We start from the raw sequence: 17,036 nt of genomic DNA, 5'->3' as shown, positions 1-17,036 counted from the left end.
TGGATCTGCTTCAGCAGAATGCAAGGTGCAGAAGCCAGACAGAATAGCATCTTGGATGGAATTTAGAAAGGAAATTCAGACAGCTATTGTAAGCAGTACATCGCATTAGCTTCTCAATTCACCGGAACGAGACTCAGAGTAAATGCGATTCAATACAGGATTTTTAAAATTTGGGTAAAAACCCCATGCTGATATACTGTGTGTAATTGTTAGTGTCTAACCAAAAATATTCTTGATCTAAGATGCCTGTTGAAATACTTGATACACTCACATATCCTCAGAATCAGAGGGTCCTTCTTTGGCTTGCTCGTCTTCCGTATCATCTATTTCAAGATTATGTTGATGCTGCACATCTGCTACACTGGGAACATCGACTAAAGTTCTGTACAGTTTGTAAAGATCCGGGAGCGAACATGTTCTCAACATCTGCAAAGGTAATAAAAAGCCTGTTTGGTAACAATACTAAAGACAATCTGAGGTTACAAAATACTTTAAAGTGACTTTTTTTTTTTTTTTTGGTCCTTTTGCATTTGAAGGTCAGTTTCAAAATAACAATGTGTCCAGCACAGATACTCTTAATTGTTGAAAATGTGACATCTTGAATTTTGCCTCTCAGCTAAAACGAAAGCATTCCTTCTGCCTTTACGGGTTACAGTGACTGAAAAGCTTTAAGAACATCAACTGACATACAGAGATCCTGGTTTTGTGCAGATTTGTTCGTTACCTTGACGGCTACCTAAAGAAAAGGAACGTTGCAGTAGATAAATTTTATATATATATATATGCGCAATTGTTTACAATATATGTATGTCAATCACTTACAGCTTAGAACCATTGTAAGTAGGTGACGAATATTTTTTAAAATTACATTTTATTATATCTCTAGGTTGGTCACTGAAAACAGTAACTTTTGTTTATGGGGTATTTCAAGACAGTTCCATAGTATTAGAAAGAAGTTCGTTACAAGAAGTATTAAAAAGAAGTTCAAATTACAACAGTAATTTGTTGCAATGGAAATAAAGCAACACAGAAACAAAGTAACTGTTTGCTCAGTGATCTACCAGATCTCTCTCTTAAGAAGTTCAAGAACCCTCAAAAATTATTAAATATTCACCATAGCGTGAATAAAACCAAGAAACAACACCTAATCTGTACTAAGAATTTTTACCAATAAGCCTCAACTTCCTTCAGCATAGCTCCGAATACGTGCACGTTCGGTGTTTGCTCCTAATGAAACCCCCTAAATTTTAATGAAAAAATAGTTCCTCAGCTAGTACCAGCTGTGTATAGTACCAGCACAGTGTATTCATATACATGGTCAAATACCAAATCTCTGTCAGCACATGGCCAAGACCATTATTGCCATCAAAGGAGTAACCACCCTTTTTGACCACTAACTACCAAAGTGATGGAACAATTAGAAGACTGACTTTCCCCATCGTTTGAAAGTATCCAGGTATTTTGAAAAATGCTTCTTTTCCTATTAGCCTACTTCTGGTAGCATACAGACCTGCCTACAGATAGGCCACTAATTCTGTCTGCCCTGCTCCCTGCTAAAGGTTTCCTTAGTTTCTGGGTAAGAGCTGCAGCAGAGGTGTATTTGGGAAATTCCAGTCAGTTACATCTGCAGATACTGCAAAGAAGTACTGAACATCCTCTTGTTGCAGCCAAATGAGGAAAGGGAATTTGTTGCTCTCTTTCATCAGGTCTACTGCAGCAGTAACAACACATCTGTTGCTTTTCTCCAAGCTCTCTGGTATTATGTAGAGCTCATCTGGTACTACATTAACAATTCTGTGACAAACACTTATGGCTAAAACACATGCCAAATATGCAGTAACAAGTGACATACTGAGGCAGTTCATATTGATACACTGAAGAACTTCATTATAAAGCATATCCACTACTTTCTAAATCTGATAAGGGTACAAAGAATGTTCGTCTTCCCCTACTGACAAGTTAGCTTTTCTATAATCACTGTCCAACTGCCGGATAAACAGCTTCATAATCTAGGGAAGTTAATGATAGACTAACTCTTGAGGAATCAAAATTAGAGTAATAAATCTATTTATGTGAATATATCGATCTGTGAAAACAGATGCAAGCTTGTCAAGAAGTCTTACTGTCCCACAGATGCAAACAGCACTATCCCTGGTATTACGCTTCCTAGCAATGCATCAACCAATAGATATTATTCAATATTCAATTAATCATCAACAGTGCAACTTCTTTCATGCACTCACAAAAAAAGGCTGGGAGTCAAAAGAAGAAACATTCTTCCTTATCTGGCATTCCACCACCTAGGAAATCCTTTACTGCACATTGACTGAATGCAACGCAGGTGTGCGAGTTTCCAGAGAACCCTTGCCACCATCGTTTCTCCAAAAAGCAGCTGCTCTTTTATGCACTTTCCACTTTAGAACGCAGGCAAGTATCACACGTAATTTAAGAAGTCTGTTTCACCTTATGTTAGTTCCATAACTATTTTTAAAATGTTTTAAATTCATATCAAAACCACATTCCACCATCCTTCGCTCATTTCACAGACTGTGAGCTGCCACTCAACTCTATGTAGCTGGTCAGGAAACGCCTTCAAAAAAGCAGTTAGTTCCATTCACTCTTCTTCAGTCTTCCTGCTTCGCAGCCAGAACCTGTGCTAGTGGGTTAAATCCTACAGGAAAAAACCCACCCAATCACTTGGCTGCCAGAAATGACAAGATACCTTTGCTGATCTGTTCAGTGTTTATGTTTATGATGGCAAGGTAGCGGTAAGTCTGAAAAAACTGCACAAAAGGGCGAAAGCAGATAGGGGAAGTTAGGAATTTCCTCGTGAACTCCCTCCGTTATGTCTCACAGAAGTGGTGGCATTCCTCCACAAACACCTGGACATAGAATGCTGAATGGTGAAACCAGAGACTCTCACTGGTGCGCGAGTCCTGCTGATCCAACGAACACAGTGCAGTCATACTGCAGGGCAGCCATGGCTAGACAAATACAAACACCTGCTGAAACAGTTATGCCATCTGTTCTGGCCTCATTCAGCCTCAATAAGAAAATAGTATTACTATAGAAAAAACAAATATTCCTGTTTAGTTTTTTAAACTTGCCTTTGGGTCATTTGCATCAAAAAGCCCTGTAGAAAGTCCAATCAACAATGAACTTTTGCCTTTATTTTTTGCTGGTGATATGGAACGTGAACGAGGTACAAAAGGCTCTTCCTGTGAAGACTGAGCTGACAGAACTGGTGAGGCTGTTGGTACAGCTGGGGGCTGTATTACCCTCTGGAATAAGGGTTCAGGTTGCAGACAGTCACTGGAACAAGTTTCTGATGTAGTAAAAGAAAGTCCATTACAAATCTAAATAGATAAAAACCCCCAAACTCTTGAGGAAAAAGTAACTAAAGTGAATAAAACTAACTCATTTCTGTTGTACAATTAAAGAGGAAAATAGATAGCACTGTAAAAGTATTAAAATCTCTTTGGATTATTTTAGTAAATACATTATAATGTGAAATTCTCCCATTTTAACTTTTTGACAATATACAGCCCTCAGCTATAGCCTATTCTGTTCTCATGCCTTCTAGTTTCTCATTATCCAGTCCATGCCTGAAATTATGGTGTCATCCATTTTCATCTGTTGCTTCTTGCCTTTTACTAGATTTCTTTGAAGCTATCTCAACATAATTCGCCCAAACACTGGAAAACCACCCCCCCCAGTCTGCTTAAGCCACCCATAAATAGATGCAATAGTATCATCAATGATACTTGACATATTGCCAATGTATTTTCTGTTCTACTGTAAAATCTGCAGACCTTCTAAAGTTACTTCAAAGACCTCCAAGAGCAAGCAATTCTATGATATACATAGTGTAGCTTTGTTGTTGCATCTTTTCTTCCAAAGTGGCAAAAATAACACCCACAATTTGTCTTTCCAATCCGTCAGAAAGTTGCTTTTTAGAAGTATGAACTAAAAAAGAAAATGAAAACAGAAAACTTGCTCTTTTGGGGTTTGTGAAGAAGTGAGAAGGGATGGCTCAAGTACTGCAAACTGCCAGCTACAATAAACAAAACAAGAGACTTCAACTGACCTTCTGGAGCTTCCTTTTGTGGTTGCACCTTGTCAAGCGCTACTTTCTCAGGAAGTGCCTCATTTCTTCTGTCATGTTGTGCCCTATTACAAAATACCACATCCAGGGGAAACACCATGTAAAAATAGTCATTATTCTACTGAAAAAAATCCTCTGCCAAGTGCAGTAAAACTGACATGGCAGACAAGCAATGAAGCTTTAGCTAAACTTAACATTTTAACTGATGTATCTAAATCCTACTCAGTTAAAGCTAGTAGTTTGAACTGGAGAGAGAAGGATCAGAAGAGAGTACTTACTTATCCTCTTTCTCTTTTACCCACACTTCATTAACAGTGATGGGAAATTCCTTACGCTCCTTACTCTGGTGCTTTTTACCTTCTTCTGCTTCTTCCAACATCTCTGCTTCCAAATCATCAGGCTCTGAAATGAATGAAGTCATATACCTCATTAAAAATGAATCCCAAACAAACAAAAAGACAGGAGAGACTATACATCTTAAGATTACACTTAGATCCTTCAGCTTTAATAATTTTCTGCTTTTTGCAGAAACAACTGAAGTATTGTAACTCCAGAGCTAAAAGTGTGTTTCTGATACAAGAGAAGTATCTTGGAGCTCCAACAAACCACGTCTTCTAAAAACCTCAGTAACATTCCCCCAGACAGCAGCAGGGTGCTGGTACCATATAGGGGAAAAGATTCCAGCACAACTGATGGGGAGAAACAAACAAAAAACCCAACAACAACAAAATTGAAGCACTTTAGAATTCCACTTCTATTCTAGAGAGTTTTCTATAAGCACACAAAAAAGGTTTCTGGAAATTTACAAAATACTTTAGTGAATCAAATTACAACACAGGCATAGAAAGCACTTGGTCCTACCTAAAATGTGTTAATGAAAAACTGCACATTACTTATGGGAAGATATAAAAGTATACAGTATCATTACTTCCCTCACTGAATTGGAAAACAGGTTGTAATTAGAATTACTAATGAAATGACTTACCATCCAGCATAATAGGTTTGCTCTGCACCTGGGTAGGTCCAGCTTTTTGAGATTCTTCTGGTATAGTCATGTCAGACTCTGTGATACCAATTGGTACTGAAGACTGAGCTCCGACCATAGGAAAAGCTTTCTCTTCCTTCTCCTCCTTTACAATTAAGGACTGATGATCTTCTTCAGGAAGTTCTGCAGTACCTACTACAAAATTATTCTATTATTTAAACAGTGCTTTGACACAGGTGGATAATAAACTACAATGTGACTACAAGGTAAGTTGAGAATTTTTGTTTCTTTAAAGAAAAATAGAATAGAAAAGTTTGCATGCTTTTATTGCAACTATTATGAAGAGGAAAGCTAGAAATATTAGAATTCGAGTTTTACTTGCTACATTATCAATTAGTACCAGTTTATACTTGGAATAAACATAAGTCCTTTTGTCCTTGGAAAGGACAAAAAAGCAGGAGTTGACCAAAAAAAAAAAAAATCCACTCATATGGTAAGTCATATGCTAAAAGAAGGTTAAGACCTATGTAATACAATATTCAGTTGATGACACCCTTTCGAAAAACAGAGTTGTTTCTATCAATAAGCAAAGTCCAAGACTCTTCAACAAAATGAAGATCCTTCCCTTTCAGCACATCCTTCTTAATTTCTTACCACTTCACTGAGTTTGAAGTATTTTGGTGTCTTCCAGTATCAGCCTGTGCTGACATTTAGAACTGAGGCAACATCCAGAAGTGGAAAGCAAGAGTGAGGATAGAATATGCTTCTGTGACTTCAAAATTGTCCTCAGTAGACAAACTGGCAATCTGGCACTTCCTACACTTGCAGTGCAGATAATTACCAGCTGCGCTTACCATTTAGTACATCTAGTTCCTCGAGCAGGTCAGTTTGCAGCTGCAACTCTGCTTCTCCTAGGATCTTCAGGACTGAATCAGTAGGGCTTTTGCCCCAGACTTTCCTGTGGGGTTCGCCAATATCTGATCTAATTACTTCCCCCAGAGTTTGTCCTGTTGGGACACAAATACAGAAACTTTCAGAAATTAGAAACTTTTATTCACTTTCTATATAATGGACAAACAAACAACCTCCACAAAACTAAAAACTACAAAGCCAGGCTCATGCCACCTCACTCCAAGTCAGACAGCCTAAAGACTATCCTCAAAAGTCTAGAGTTTTTCTTCTGCCAATTCCGTTTAATAACAGGAGTTACTCAATGCCAGTTAACATCTGCAACTTAATAGCAGCAGGAGATCTTTTCAGCAATTCAGGCACTCCGAAAGAAAACAATATGAGAAATGTTTAAAACTGGCATGAGATGGTCTTTAACTTTACCTGAAATGGGAAACTAGAAAGTCTCTTGTGTGCTATCCTTTGACATTTGTTCTGTTATTTCTCCCTCCAAGGAAAACAGAGGATATAAAGCAACAAAGAATAGTAGAGCAAAAGAAGTTGTTTCTTCATCTTCTAATATCCCAGCCATACTATGCTATGAAGTGAGTTTGTCACATTCTCAATGATTATTTATTTTTTCAGTGTGAAACAGACCCCTTAATAAGACACACTGAAACCAGGAAAAAGGTCCTCCACCCGAAAGACCAGAGAAGGCAGACAGAAAATTTGAAGAGACATGCTTGATTTAAAAAAAGAAAAAGCTAAGATTGATGAAGGGCGCAATAAAAGTAACTGATATAAATTGAGAAAATCCTCAGTTTTTATTGTTCTACTGACAACATAAAATGATTTTGGAGTTAAATAAGAAACTTCCATATATTTTAAGTGCTTTTTATTCTTTCTGTTAAATTAGTGCCTATTTAAAAAGACATTTTACAAAGCAAGCTCAAAGAAAGTAACCATGCATTTCATCAGGTAACTATTTGTTGAAATCGGGAAATTATTTGTTGAATCTCCTGCAGGCCAATTAATTACTCAGCCTGTGCCTTATTCCTTATCCAAAGGAATACATAACCACCTGTTTTCTAGAAGCAGATGACACACAACTGATAACAAGACAATAATAATAAAGAGTACTTGCTTTATAAAAACAGACACTACACATGGTAAACTGATTTACTAATATCATGGTGACAAAAAAAAAGTACTTACGGTCTGTTCCGGAGAGAGAATCTTCCATTGATAACTGAGCTAGAGGAACTACCAGCTCAGATGCCCCAGATTCCCATTTTTTGCGATCTCCTAGAAGTGGATGGTCACCTTCTTTTTGTTCCTTACCATCTTCAGACCCAGCTAATTCAGAGATATTTTTACACTCCTTTTTTCCTTTCTCATCTTCTTGAGCTTTAAGATTTTCATTTAATCTTCTCAGTATTTCTCGTTTATTCTGAAATAGGGGCCAACATATTTCACTTAAAATAGTACCTTTCTTAAAAGGAAATTAAATCAAACTGAATACAATTTTACATACTTGCATTGCAAAATCTGGCTTTTTTATTTCCTCCTTAGCTTCCTGGATAACAGTTGCATTTTCATCCTTTAAGTCCAAGAAGCATGAAATACAATGTAGAAGAATATGTCAGAAAAAAAAAATCTTGAGAATATTAATAGACGTAATAGTGAAAAATCACCTCTAAAACCTTTTCATTGACAACTGCAGATAAACTGAGACAGAATGTATGATACTTCTGTTTTTATGGGGCTTCCCAAAGACAAAATTTCAAGGGCAGCTTCAGTCTTTGAACCATTCACTATCTGAAAGTGGTGAGCAAATGAATCGGACTCGTTTAAGCAGACAAGTGAAAAGTTCAGAGTGTAGAGATAAAGCTAGGTATGATCTCTACAGCAAAATGCCACCAAATTCCAATGCTAGAAATGAGTAAATCTAGAAGAGAACAAAAAAAAGTGGCAAGGACACAGTCAAGGAGCACCTGTAAAGAAAAGCAGAATGGAGAAGAAACAACTTTAGTGATTACAGTATGTATAATGTCAAGTCGGTAAAGAATAAGAAAACAGTAGTTCCTTGCTATCTGAAAACATATCAGAAAGCCTGCCCAGAGTAAGTAAATTGAGACCAGGCAAATACACAATTACACTAAACTAAGGCAAATATTCCATTATGTGATGCATTTTTCGGGGAAACATTCTGCATTGTTCTTAACCTGCCTCAATTATGGGAGCAATGAAATTTCAACTATTGGATAAGACCTACCAGGCTTCCAAAAGCAATCAATATGAACTTCATTTAGAAAGCATATTTGCTCTTCAAAATTGTAAAATAGTAAATATGTAAAATAATCAAACTAAAAATTGAAGGCAAAAATGTAGAACTTATAATCTTTGTGTACAAGCCTTGTCTTCTCCAATTGTTCTGTGTGCTAATTTTTAGTCAGTTATAGTCACCATCTTGCATTACTGTAAGACAAACTATCCACGTAGAAGAAATGTGCTAATGATTTAAGTATTTGTCAAAACATGATTTGGTTATTTTTCCAGTTATCAACTGACATTGTTCAGTGTATTACATTTTATATACACTATTTAGCACTAAGTTTCACCATATTCCCATAGTCATAGCCTTCAGGGTTGTATACAGTATATAATCCTACACTACATTGAAATCTAGAAATAGCTTAGGTAAAAACCCAAAAGTTAGCATTCAAATTAACACAGATTGTGTTAAAAACTCAAATTGTACAATCATTCACTTGCATGCTCAGTTTCACAATTGTTACTTAAACCAAATGGTAAATGTGTAAGCATTTACAATATCAGGACCCAAGATCACAGGAAACAGAAATTAGGAAGTCTCTAATAGTGTTTTAGACACCAAGAAAAAGCAACACTATCAGATTCAAGTCTCTTAAACTTTATATTCTGTTATAATCAGCACATACTTTCAAACTCACGGAAAACAAGAATTAATATAAAATAGTCCTATCATTCAAAATTTATTTTCTCACTTCCACCAGGTTACAAATTCCTTAATTCCCCTGTTCAAGAGGCTGATGGAAATGCTGGTTAGTTGGTATCTTCTTCCACTAATCATGACTGCCTTGATCAAAATTCGAATTGCAACCTAGGGTTCATCATAAGTAAGCCATTTTGTTCAAAACTGATTGAATTTGAGTTTCAGTGTACAGATGTATTTCAACAGCTTCCAAGTTTTGGTTTCTTTTTACATTTTTTTTCCTTCTTTCCAATTACAAGCAACAACTATCCTTAACGATTTTTTCTCTGCCTAATCTACACATTCTTATAAAAGTTCTTTTTCAAATCAGTATCCCCCCCCCAATCAATTTTACCCTCTTAGCAAAAGTACCTACCACACCCACTTCCTTCAAAGCAGAAGTCATGGAGATGACGGGTGTACCGGCCTTCACCGGAAGCTGTGGCTTAGGAAGAGCTGCTCCAAGCTCTTGTAGTCCCTGCACAGGACTCTGTTCTGTAGCTCCCACATGAAAAGGCACATTAGGATTCTTTACTCCTTTCGCTATCAGCTGTATAGATTCAATTAAAACAATTTAAATCAACAAATTAACTTCAAGACTTCACACATTAAACACAGTATTATCAAATAGGCCCATGTAAACCTTAGAAAAGGACAATAAAGCCACACATTTTCATACAAAAGACAACTGCCAACTGCACATGTGAACTATTTCCAGTTTATCAGCTTCACAACTTCCTGTTTTTTGTAGCCATATATTACTAGTTGGACTTGTCACTCCACAGCACACAGAAGCAAAAGAAGATTAAGTACACTTTGGTAAGTTACAGATCATCAATAAAATATTTAAGGTGATCCTAATGATTCTTAGATTTGATGTTCTTAAATTCTTGAACCAAATTCTTCATACAAGTATACCTAAGATTAGGCTACTAATGAGGGAATTCTGACTGACAGATGCTCTCCTCAGTTTCAGAAGACAAACTGATTATCTAAGCTTGAAAAATCACAGTATAGGATTTTAGTTATACAAAGATACGGCACTATATACTTAGACTGTGTGTAACAGATTTATTTTCTTACATGTTCTTCCCAGGCTCTTTTCTCTCTTTCATATGCTTCCTTTCTCTTTCGCTCTAACTGTTCTTTCAGAACTGCAGCTCGAGCATTTGCTTGGGCCTATAGTAAACAAACAAACAAGACCAACTTAAAGTCATAAAAAGCATTAGTACCCCATTCCATGGAACATTTTAAAAAGAAACATTTGTGGATTACTTCATCTTCCTTTCTCTCACTTATTACTGCATAGACTGCGAAGGGAGGACTCCACTGCCAAAATCACCACCCAAGTACAATAACTGATCTTTTATGTTGAAAATAACGCCAACTCCTCAAAATTTAATTACAGTTCTTGATTTACATGGTTATATTTTTAGTGTACATAGTAATCTTAAATGGAGTAATGTAAAATTAGAATCTCTACTTAAAATTAGTTTTGAAACCAAATGCATTAATCACAAAATATTAAATGTTCAGTTTAAACTTTACAAACTTACTCAACATAAACACAAAAAGCTTCAGTTGCTGTTTCACCTCTAGTTTTAACGTTAGACATAAGGTTAGCTTGTTTTTATATTGCTCTTTGCAGATGATGGGGGGGGAATAATCATAGGATACATGTATTTAATCATAATCATACGTGCTACGTATCGTATGGTAGAGATAGTTATTGCTATAAGAACACCAGATGGAATGAAGTTCCAATCAAACATCGGATTTCTGTGAAACACATTTGCTTTAAATGTACTTCATCACAGGGGTATATAGCTCACCTTCCAATCCACATGTAGCCCGTGTCAACACATGTAGAGTTTTGCCTTCCTTTATTCTTTTAACTAAAATAAAGTTGTTGTTATTTAAAGTGCATCTTCCTTTCCCTTTCAGTATCAAAATGCTATTTTAGTTATACCAAATTGCCTTTAGGACTAAAGCTAACCTAGAAAAAAATCTCAAAGGCAGGGATGGGAAAAATCCTTGACTTGCTATGCTATGTCACAACGTATTTTAAAATTACTGAGATAAAACAGTTCAACAGAATTGTTACATCAACACAGTTAAAATAAAAACCTCTTGTAGTGGATGTATGAACAAACTGTTGATAGCAAAATGAAATATCTCATTCATGAGATATGAAACAAATTTGAGAACAGTAAGTTCCATCGCCTCCCTCCCCACAATTACCTTCTGTGCTTCTATCTTTTTGCGTTTCAGTTCTGCTTCCTCACTTGATTCTTGTCCATCAGAACTGGCAGCTTCATTCTGCAAAGTAAGTGTCCTCAAAGAATTATCATTAATTCATGTATTTAAAAGCTGAGTGATGTAAGTGAGTACTCGGATCATTTAGACTGGCTGTATGACTAACACAAGTTGTAATTTCACTAGGTAACTCCTCACTCAAATGTAATGTCTACTTGGACAGAAGTTCATCTTTGAGATTTGTGGGGGGTTTTTTGTTTATTTCTTTGGTTTTGTGGGGCTTTTCTGGTTTTAAAAGATATGAAGCTTTTACAAGCCAGGAAGAAAGTAATGTGCCTACTGTTGCAAGGTAAGTGACCTAACGATGCTGAGCTCTCACCTGCCACCCCTCATCACTGTTGCATGCTCTGCAGGTAAGGTATACAAGAAAGGTTTGAAGCTCTGGAATTCCAGTTTCTTCCACTGTATGTGCTCCAAGGAAGGTGGAGTGGGTGAGGGGGGAAATAGTAACAAGTAAGAATATGAGGTCTACCTCTGAAATCTCTGGTTTCAATCTCTCTAACTTCTTTCCACAGCCTCTGCATATTCTTATTTACAGAACAGACTGACAGAGTTACACAAAGAAAGTTCTGACAGGAGCCTTTTATTGTTCATGACCAACTTGTGCAGACCTTTTATTTAAAATAAACTATTTAGAAGGCCTATTTAGTAGGCTTCTTGCAGTATAAGAAAAAGAGTTTTATTAGAAATAATTTGGCAAAACACAAGCAAGAATTTTAGGTAAATTTTAAAGTGAAAATAATAAAAAAAAAAAGGTCATGCCCACCTTGGCTTCTGTGAGCCAACAGAAAAGAAAAAGACGACTGGAAAGAACACTGAAGATAGAAAAACTTCAGAAAAATAATTTGGCACTTTTCATAGGCAAAGGCATGAATACATATATTAATCTATTGTATATAAAATAGGATACTATGCAGTATAGGATACTATGCAGTAGCAATAGATATAAAAATCGTTAACATAAGGAAATAAACATATCTATGACAAGATTTGGTCTGAGATGGTGTTCCCCTAGATAAAGTTTGCATCTGCAGGTCATCAAGAGAAAAAAAAAAAATAGACTTTTAAACTTGGTCTCTGAATTCTGAAAATTGGTTTGGGCCTACTTCCTGGAAAGGTATTAATCTATTCTCTGATCCTTTGTAGGTGGCATACCTTCTGGGACAACACTACCCCAGGTAAGGTACAGCCACTGGGAAAGGAAGTTAGGTTCCTGATATGCCTAATAACCCATACAGAGAATTAATGTCATGGTCACAGTAACAGTACTTTTGTTTGACTACAAGCACAAGCAGCCTTGGCCTCCAGAGAAAAGGTTTCTGGAGAGTACCTTTACTTCTGCAGTTGACCATACTGCAGGTAGAGTGTGGGTGCTCCTAATTTTGAAAGAAAGTATTGCAGCTGCTTAGTGAAAAAACTGGAAGAAACAGTGCAGTACAGCAATGGCTCTATACTGGTAACATTTTAGCACTGTTGTCAGTATTCTAAGGGTACTCATGAGCCACAGTAAGATTTCATAGGGCTGCGTATGGAGATGACTAGTCCCATTGCAGCAGTTTTGAAGCTTGTCCAGAACAGCAGAGGAGACAGAGTTATGAGTGAAACTAACACCAAATGCAGTTAAGACAGCATGTGCTTATGGTGCATCAACTTAGCATTTTATGTGAGTCAGTAATAGTGATGCACTTCACTAACCAGCCTCTACAATAACTTCATAGATGCACAAGACCTTCATTTTCCTCTTGCTCCTCAAGAAAAACTTAGGGGAACGGCCCATGTTGGTCCCATGTCAGACTTAGCCACTAGCACATCTTCCAAAGTTTGCATAGTCTCCTCAGGTAAAAATGTATGTAACTTTTGCTCTGGATCATTCATTTTAGATTTAAAGGGGCATGGGTTCCTCTTCAATGCACTAAAGTTTTGCACCGCAATCAAGGGACTGAATTTGGCTCTCTTGCATCTCACCAGCGAGATGCAGTCAAGGTTAAAGACAATAAAGAAAACAATTCAAAAGAAGTCACTAACACAGGAAAAAAATAGAAAATTTTAGCATTAACAGCCCCCCCCCAGCCCTACAGCAATGTGGAACTCTGTTTAGCTGGGTTGGTGGTCCAAAGAAACTAAGTGGTACTGGGCATGGTCTTGTCTTAAATGTCCACACACTATACATAAGATGCAGGGAAGCACTTCATACAGGTGCTTAAAGTGTGTGTGTGGGGAAGTGGCAGGAACATTTCTCTAGTTTTAAATCAAAGTACAATGTGAATAAATAGGCAGGTAATCACTTGAGGAAACCCAAACACTCTATTAAGACAATGGACAGGACGGGGAAGAACAGACAGAAGTACAAGATCACACAGTGGGTTAATGAAAAGATGGAAACAAACTCCAGACTGTATTTACTACATAGATTGCCTCTCAGATTAAACTCTTTTTTTAACACGGAAATGGATTGCTTCTAAGGGTGCCTTGGATTATTCATTTAACACCTTAAGAAGTGTTTGTTCTGAGTCTACTTTATGAACATATTATTTTGTTTTTGTTGTATTATGAACATATTTTGGAAAAGTGATGTTTGAGAAAAAGTGTATTGATTAAATTGAGCTCATGCTAGGAATTTCTAACTTTAATACACACCTACAGAATGTACGAAAAGAATCGCTTCATACGCATTCTGTGTGAGCATTGTCAAAAAGTGAATTCTGGAGAAGTTTCTATAACTAAAAGCAAATAAATATAAACGTGCTAGTGCTTGATGAGAAATTTACATGTCAAATTCAGATGTAACTTTATGTTGTTTTGTTTTTAGAACACTGTTAGTTTACAGGCACTGAAGCTGCACCCCCAGCACTGAAATAAACAGGTTTTGCATATTCTAGGAGATGGAAGTACACTAACTGTGGAACAGAATTAAATGTCAAAAATATATGTCTATATATAAAACTGCCTATGAGAAAAGTCTTCCCACAGGGATAAAAGAATACATCCCACAGCCAACTTCCATAAGCATTTAAGATTATTTTTCAAACCAACCTTTTCTCCACGAAGTTTTGCTCTAATCTGTTGACGTTCATTAAAGTTTTGTAGCCGGATCTGTCTTAATCTTGCCAAATATTCCTAAGGCAAAGAAAGGAAATAAGTTTCAGTTATATTGAAACTGTCTCCAGTGTGTTTAACTTAAAATACATAAGATTCCACAAAAAAATAAGATGGGTGGAAAAAAAAACCCCAAACCCCCACACTATTACTATCACCATATTAGCATTTACTAATCTCCAGAAAAAGTCTCATCTAATGAAAATAAGAAAACTGGAACGTATGTTTCTCAGTATTAAGCTATCATTACATTTTATATCATTGAATGCTAGGAATGGTTATATTTATCACAACAGGATTAAAATATACAGAGTCATATCTATATGTATGCACATTCAAGAACCTCTCCGAGACAGACCGATGTAGACAGCTATTATTTTGATTATTAAAAAAAAAAACAAACACCAAAACCAACAACAGACACACCCAAACTCTAGAACTTTATACAGTAAATAATTTCCTAGGAATTTATAAAGTCCTTTTATTTTGTTACACAGATGAACCATGCAGGGAAACTAGGCACAGTCAAGGTCAAAATAGTGCTATTCGTGTGATGAGCAAAGTGGCAAACATGCGGCAAGCATACCTCTTCCTCCTTGTTTCTGGATTTCCTTCCTCTTGCAGAAATGGGCCTGCCTCCATAGATATCTGCCACGTTTTGCAGTGTACCCTGTTTGCCATTTAATGGTATCAAATTTAAGGTGGCTGGGGCGGTAAAATTATCTGCTTTATCCAATAACTCTTCACTTACAAGAAACCAAATCCGTCAATGACCTGCAGTTATTCTGAAGGTAACCAATAACCCCTTTTCACTTACACGAAACATATAACAGTAGTAACTAAAAATCCTGAGTAGCCAAAGAGAGAGACTAGAGCTTTAAGAACATAGTTGCCTTCTCCCTGCAATTCTGATCTTCTCCTGCTATGTTAGAAAGCCTAAATTCTGATGGCCATGAGTTTTTCTACATCTGGATTATATACAAATTGTGGCACAGAGCTGGCATTTCTGCCATTGTTGAGCCAAGCCTAAAATAGAAGTGGAATCCTTGTATGTCCTTAGATTAAGCTTCTTCCACAATGATGACTTTTTTTAAAACATACTACAAGTAGCAAACTCAAAAACCTAATACTTAAATACACATATTACATCTAACAAGCTGTGTTAAATGCCTAACACATATGCATTCACAGTGTATAGTCTTGGTTAGTATGATGTACTCAGTGTCCTAACTGTCACCAAAAGGATTTCAACCTTTAAGGAAGTCCAATACAAAACAGTACAAGAATCATTTAACCCCAGGTTTCCTGCTTGGATTAAAATTCAAAATATTTGTATTATTTTGTTCATGATACACCATAAGCCTCTGCTGAACAGGTTAAAAATACCTTGATTTGTTAACATACAACAAAGACTGTAAGCATACATGTGATAGTTACACGGACCTTCTTCCTTATAAAAGACCAGGGCTTGTTATTTTATTTCTCAAGCTGGAGTGTAGAGAACCATCGGTAAGTAAATACTCCAGTTAAGTTATTGATAGGGAGGACTGAATCCAAATATTCTGGCTAAACACTCTCTCAGATTGAGCAAAAAAATCAGTAACTCAAGGAAACAGCACATTTCTGCACTTCTGTGGTTTAGTGACCAGGGGATCAGAGAACACATTAAAGGAACCGTCCTGTGGATAAGTAGCAGCATACATTCATGAGGACTCCATGAGTTCTGGTTTCAGCTTGAACATTAAGTCATACAAAATGGAAAGGAATACTTTTCAGAAAATATTTGGTTTTATATATTTGGTTTTAATGCATGTTCCTGAGCTTATGTTCCTGAGCTTTACAAAACCTAACTGGCACTATTCAAGTCATCTCAAACAGCACATTTCTGCACTTCTGTGGTTTAGTGACCAGGGGATCAGAGAACACATTAAAGGAACCGTCCTGTGGATAAGTAGCAGCATACATTCATGAGGACTCCATGAGTTCTGGTTTCAGCTTGAACATTAAGTCATACAAAATGGAAAGGAATACTTTTCAGAAAATATTTGGTTTTATTTTTAACTTTTTAATGCATGTTCCTGAGCTTTACAAAACCTAACTGGCACTATTCAAGTCATCTCATTGTTCTCCATTCTAGCATTCAAGTTAGTTTAGGTATTTTCAATAAACTGATGGAGATTTATATCACTGCTCTTAAACAAGAAAGAAACTGGAAGCAAGATTTTTGAGAACTGATTTTCCTTCTGTAGATTGTTAACTTTTACTCATCTGCCTACATTAAAACTTTCAAAGACCAGGACTCAATGTTTTGCAATGCCACACAGCTACAGTGAAGTAGCAAATAAGGTCAGCAGCTGTCTTAAAGAAGAGATGACAAAGTATCATGAACTCAACTACTGAGTCAAACTTTAGACTGTCACTTGAAAATTAAAATTGACAGCAACTATATTTAACAGAAGCTGGGTAAATTAGCGCGAGTCCTTTAACTTACAAGTCTTTATATGACAAAGGACTGCATATTAGCTGATGATTCCTACTGATTTCTCCTCTCAGATCATCATGCTCTGGACAATAGTCCCATCCCTATATGAGAACTACTGCCAGCTAGTCAAATTATTTTCCTGCACAAACAG

The 17,036-nt window shown here is 36.5% G+C and overlaps 1 protein-coding gene across 1 annotated transcript in view; it reads right to left on the bottom strand.

The window, feature by feature from the left end:
* Window positions 1-17,036, bottom strand: part of NEK1 (NIMA-related kinase 1) — a 50,074-nt gene that overhangs the window by 5,882 nt on the left and 27,156 nt on the right. Inside the window, exons 19-30 of the mRNA XM_009330705.1 lie at window positions 14,341-14,424; window positions 11,233-11,310; window positions 10,075-10,170; window positions 9,368-9,541; window positions 7,513-7,578; window positions 7,194-7,428; window positions 5,945-6,097; window positions 5,091-5,285; window positions 4,384-4,507; window positions 4,088-4,170; window positions 3,108-3,325; window positions 272-426 (exon numbers count right to left, since the gene is read on the bottom strand). Coding sequence (XP_009328980.1) covers window positions 272-426; window positions 3,108-3,325; window positions 4,088-4,170; window positions 4,384-4,507; window positions 5,091-5,285; window positions 5,945-6,097; window positions 7,194-7,428; window positions 7,513-7,578; window positions 9,368-9,541; window positions 10,075-10,170; window positions 11,233-11,310; window positions 14,341-14,424 — 1,661 coding nt within the window. The remainder of the gene's footprint in view (window positions 1-271; window positions 427-3,107; window positions 3,326-4,087; window positions 4,171-4,383; window positions 4,508-5,090; window positions 5,286-5,944; window positions 6,098-7,193; window positions 7,429-7,512; window positions 7,579-9,367; window positions 9,542-10,074; window positions 10,171-11,232; window positions 11,311-14,340; window positions 14,425-17,036) is intronic.

Source organism: Pygoscelis adeliae, unplaced genomic scaffold (assembly GCF_000699105.1).
Source record: "Pygoscelis adeliae isolate BGI_AS28 unplaced genomic scaffold, ASM69910v1 Scaffold167, whole genome shotgun sequence".
NCBI lineage: Eukaryota > Metazoa > Chordata > Aves > Sphenisciformes > Spheniscidae > Pygoscelis > Pygoscelis adeliae.
The sequence above is the reverse complement of the archived record's forward strand: the minus strand, read 5'-3'. Positions and strand labels throughout refer to the sequence as shown.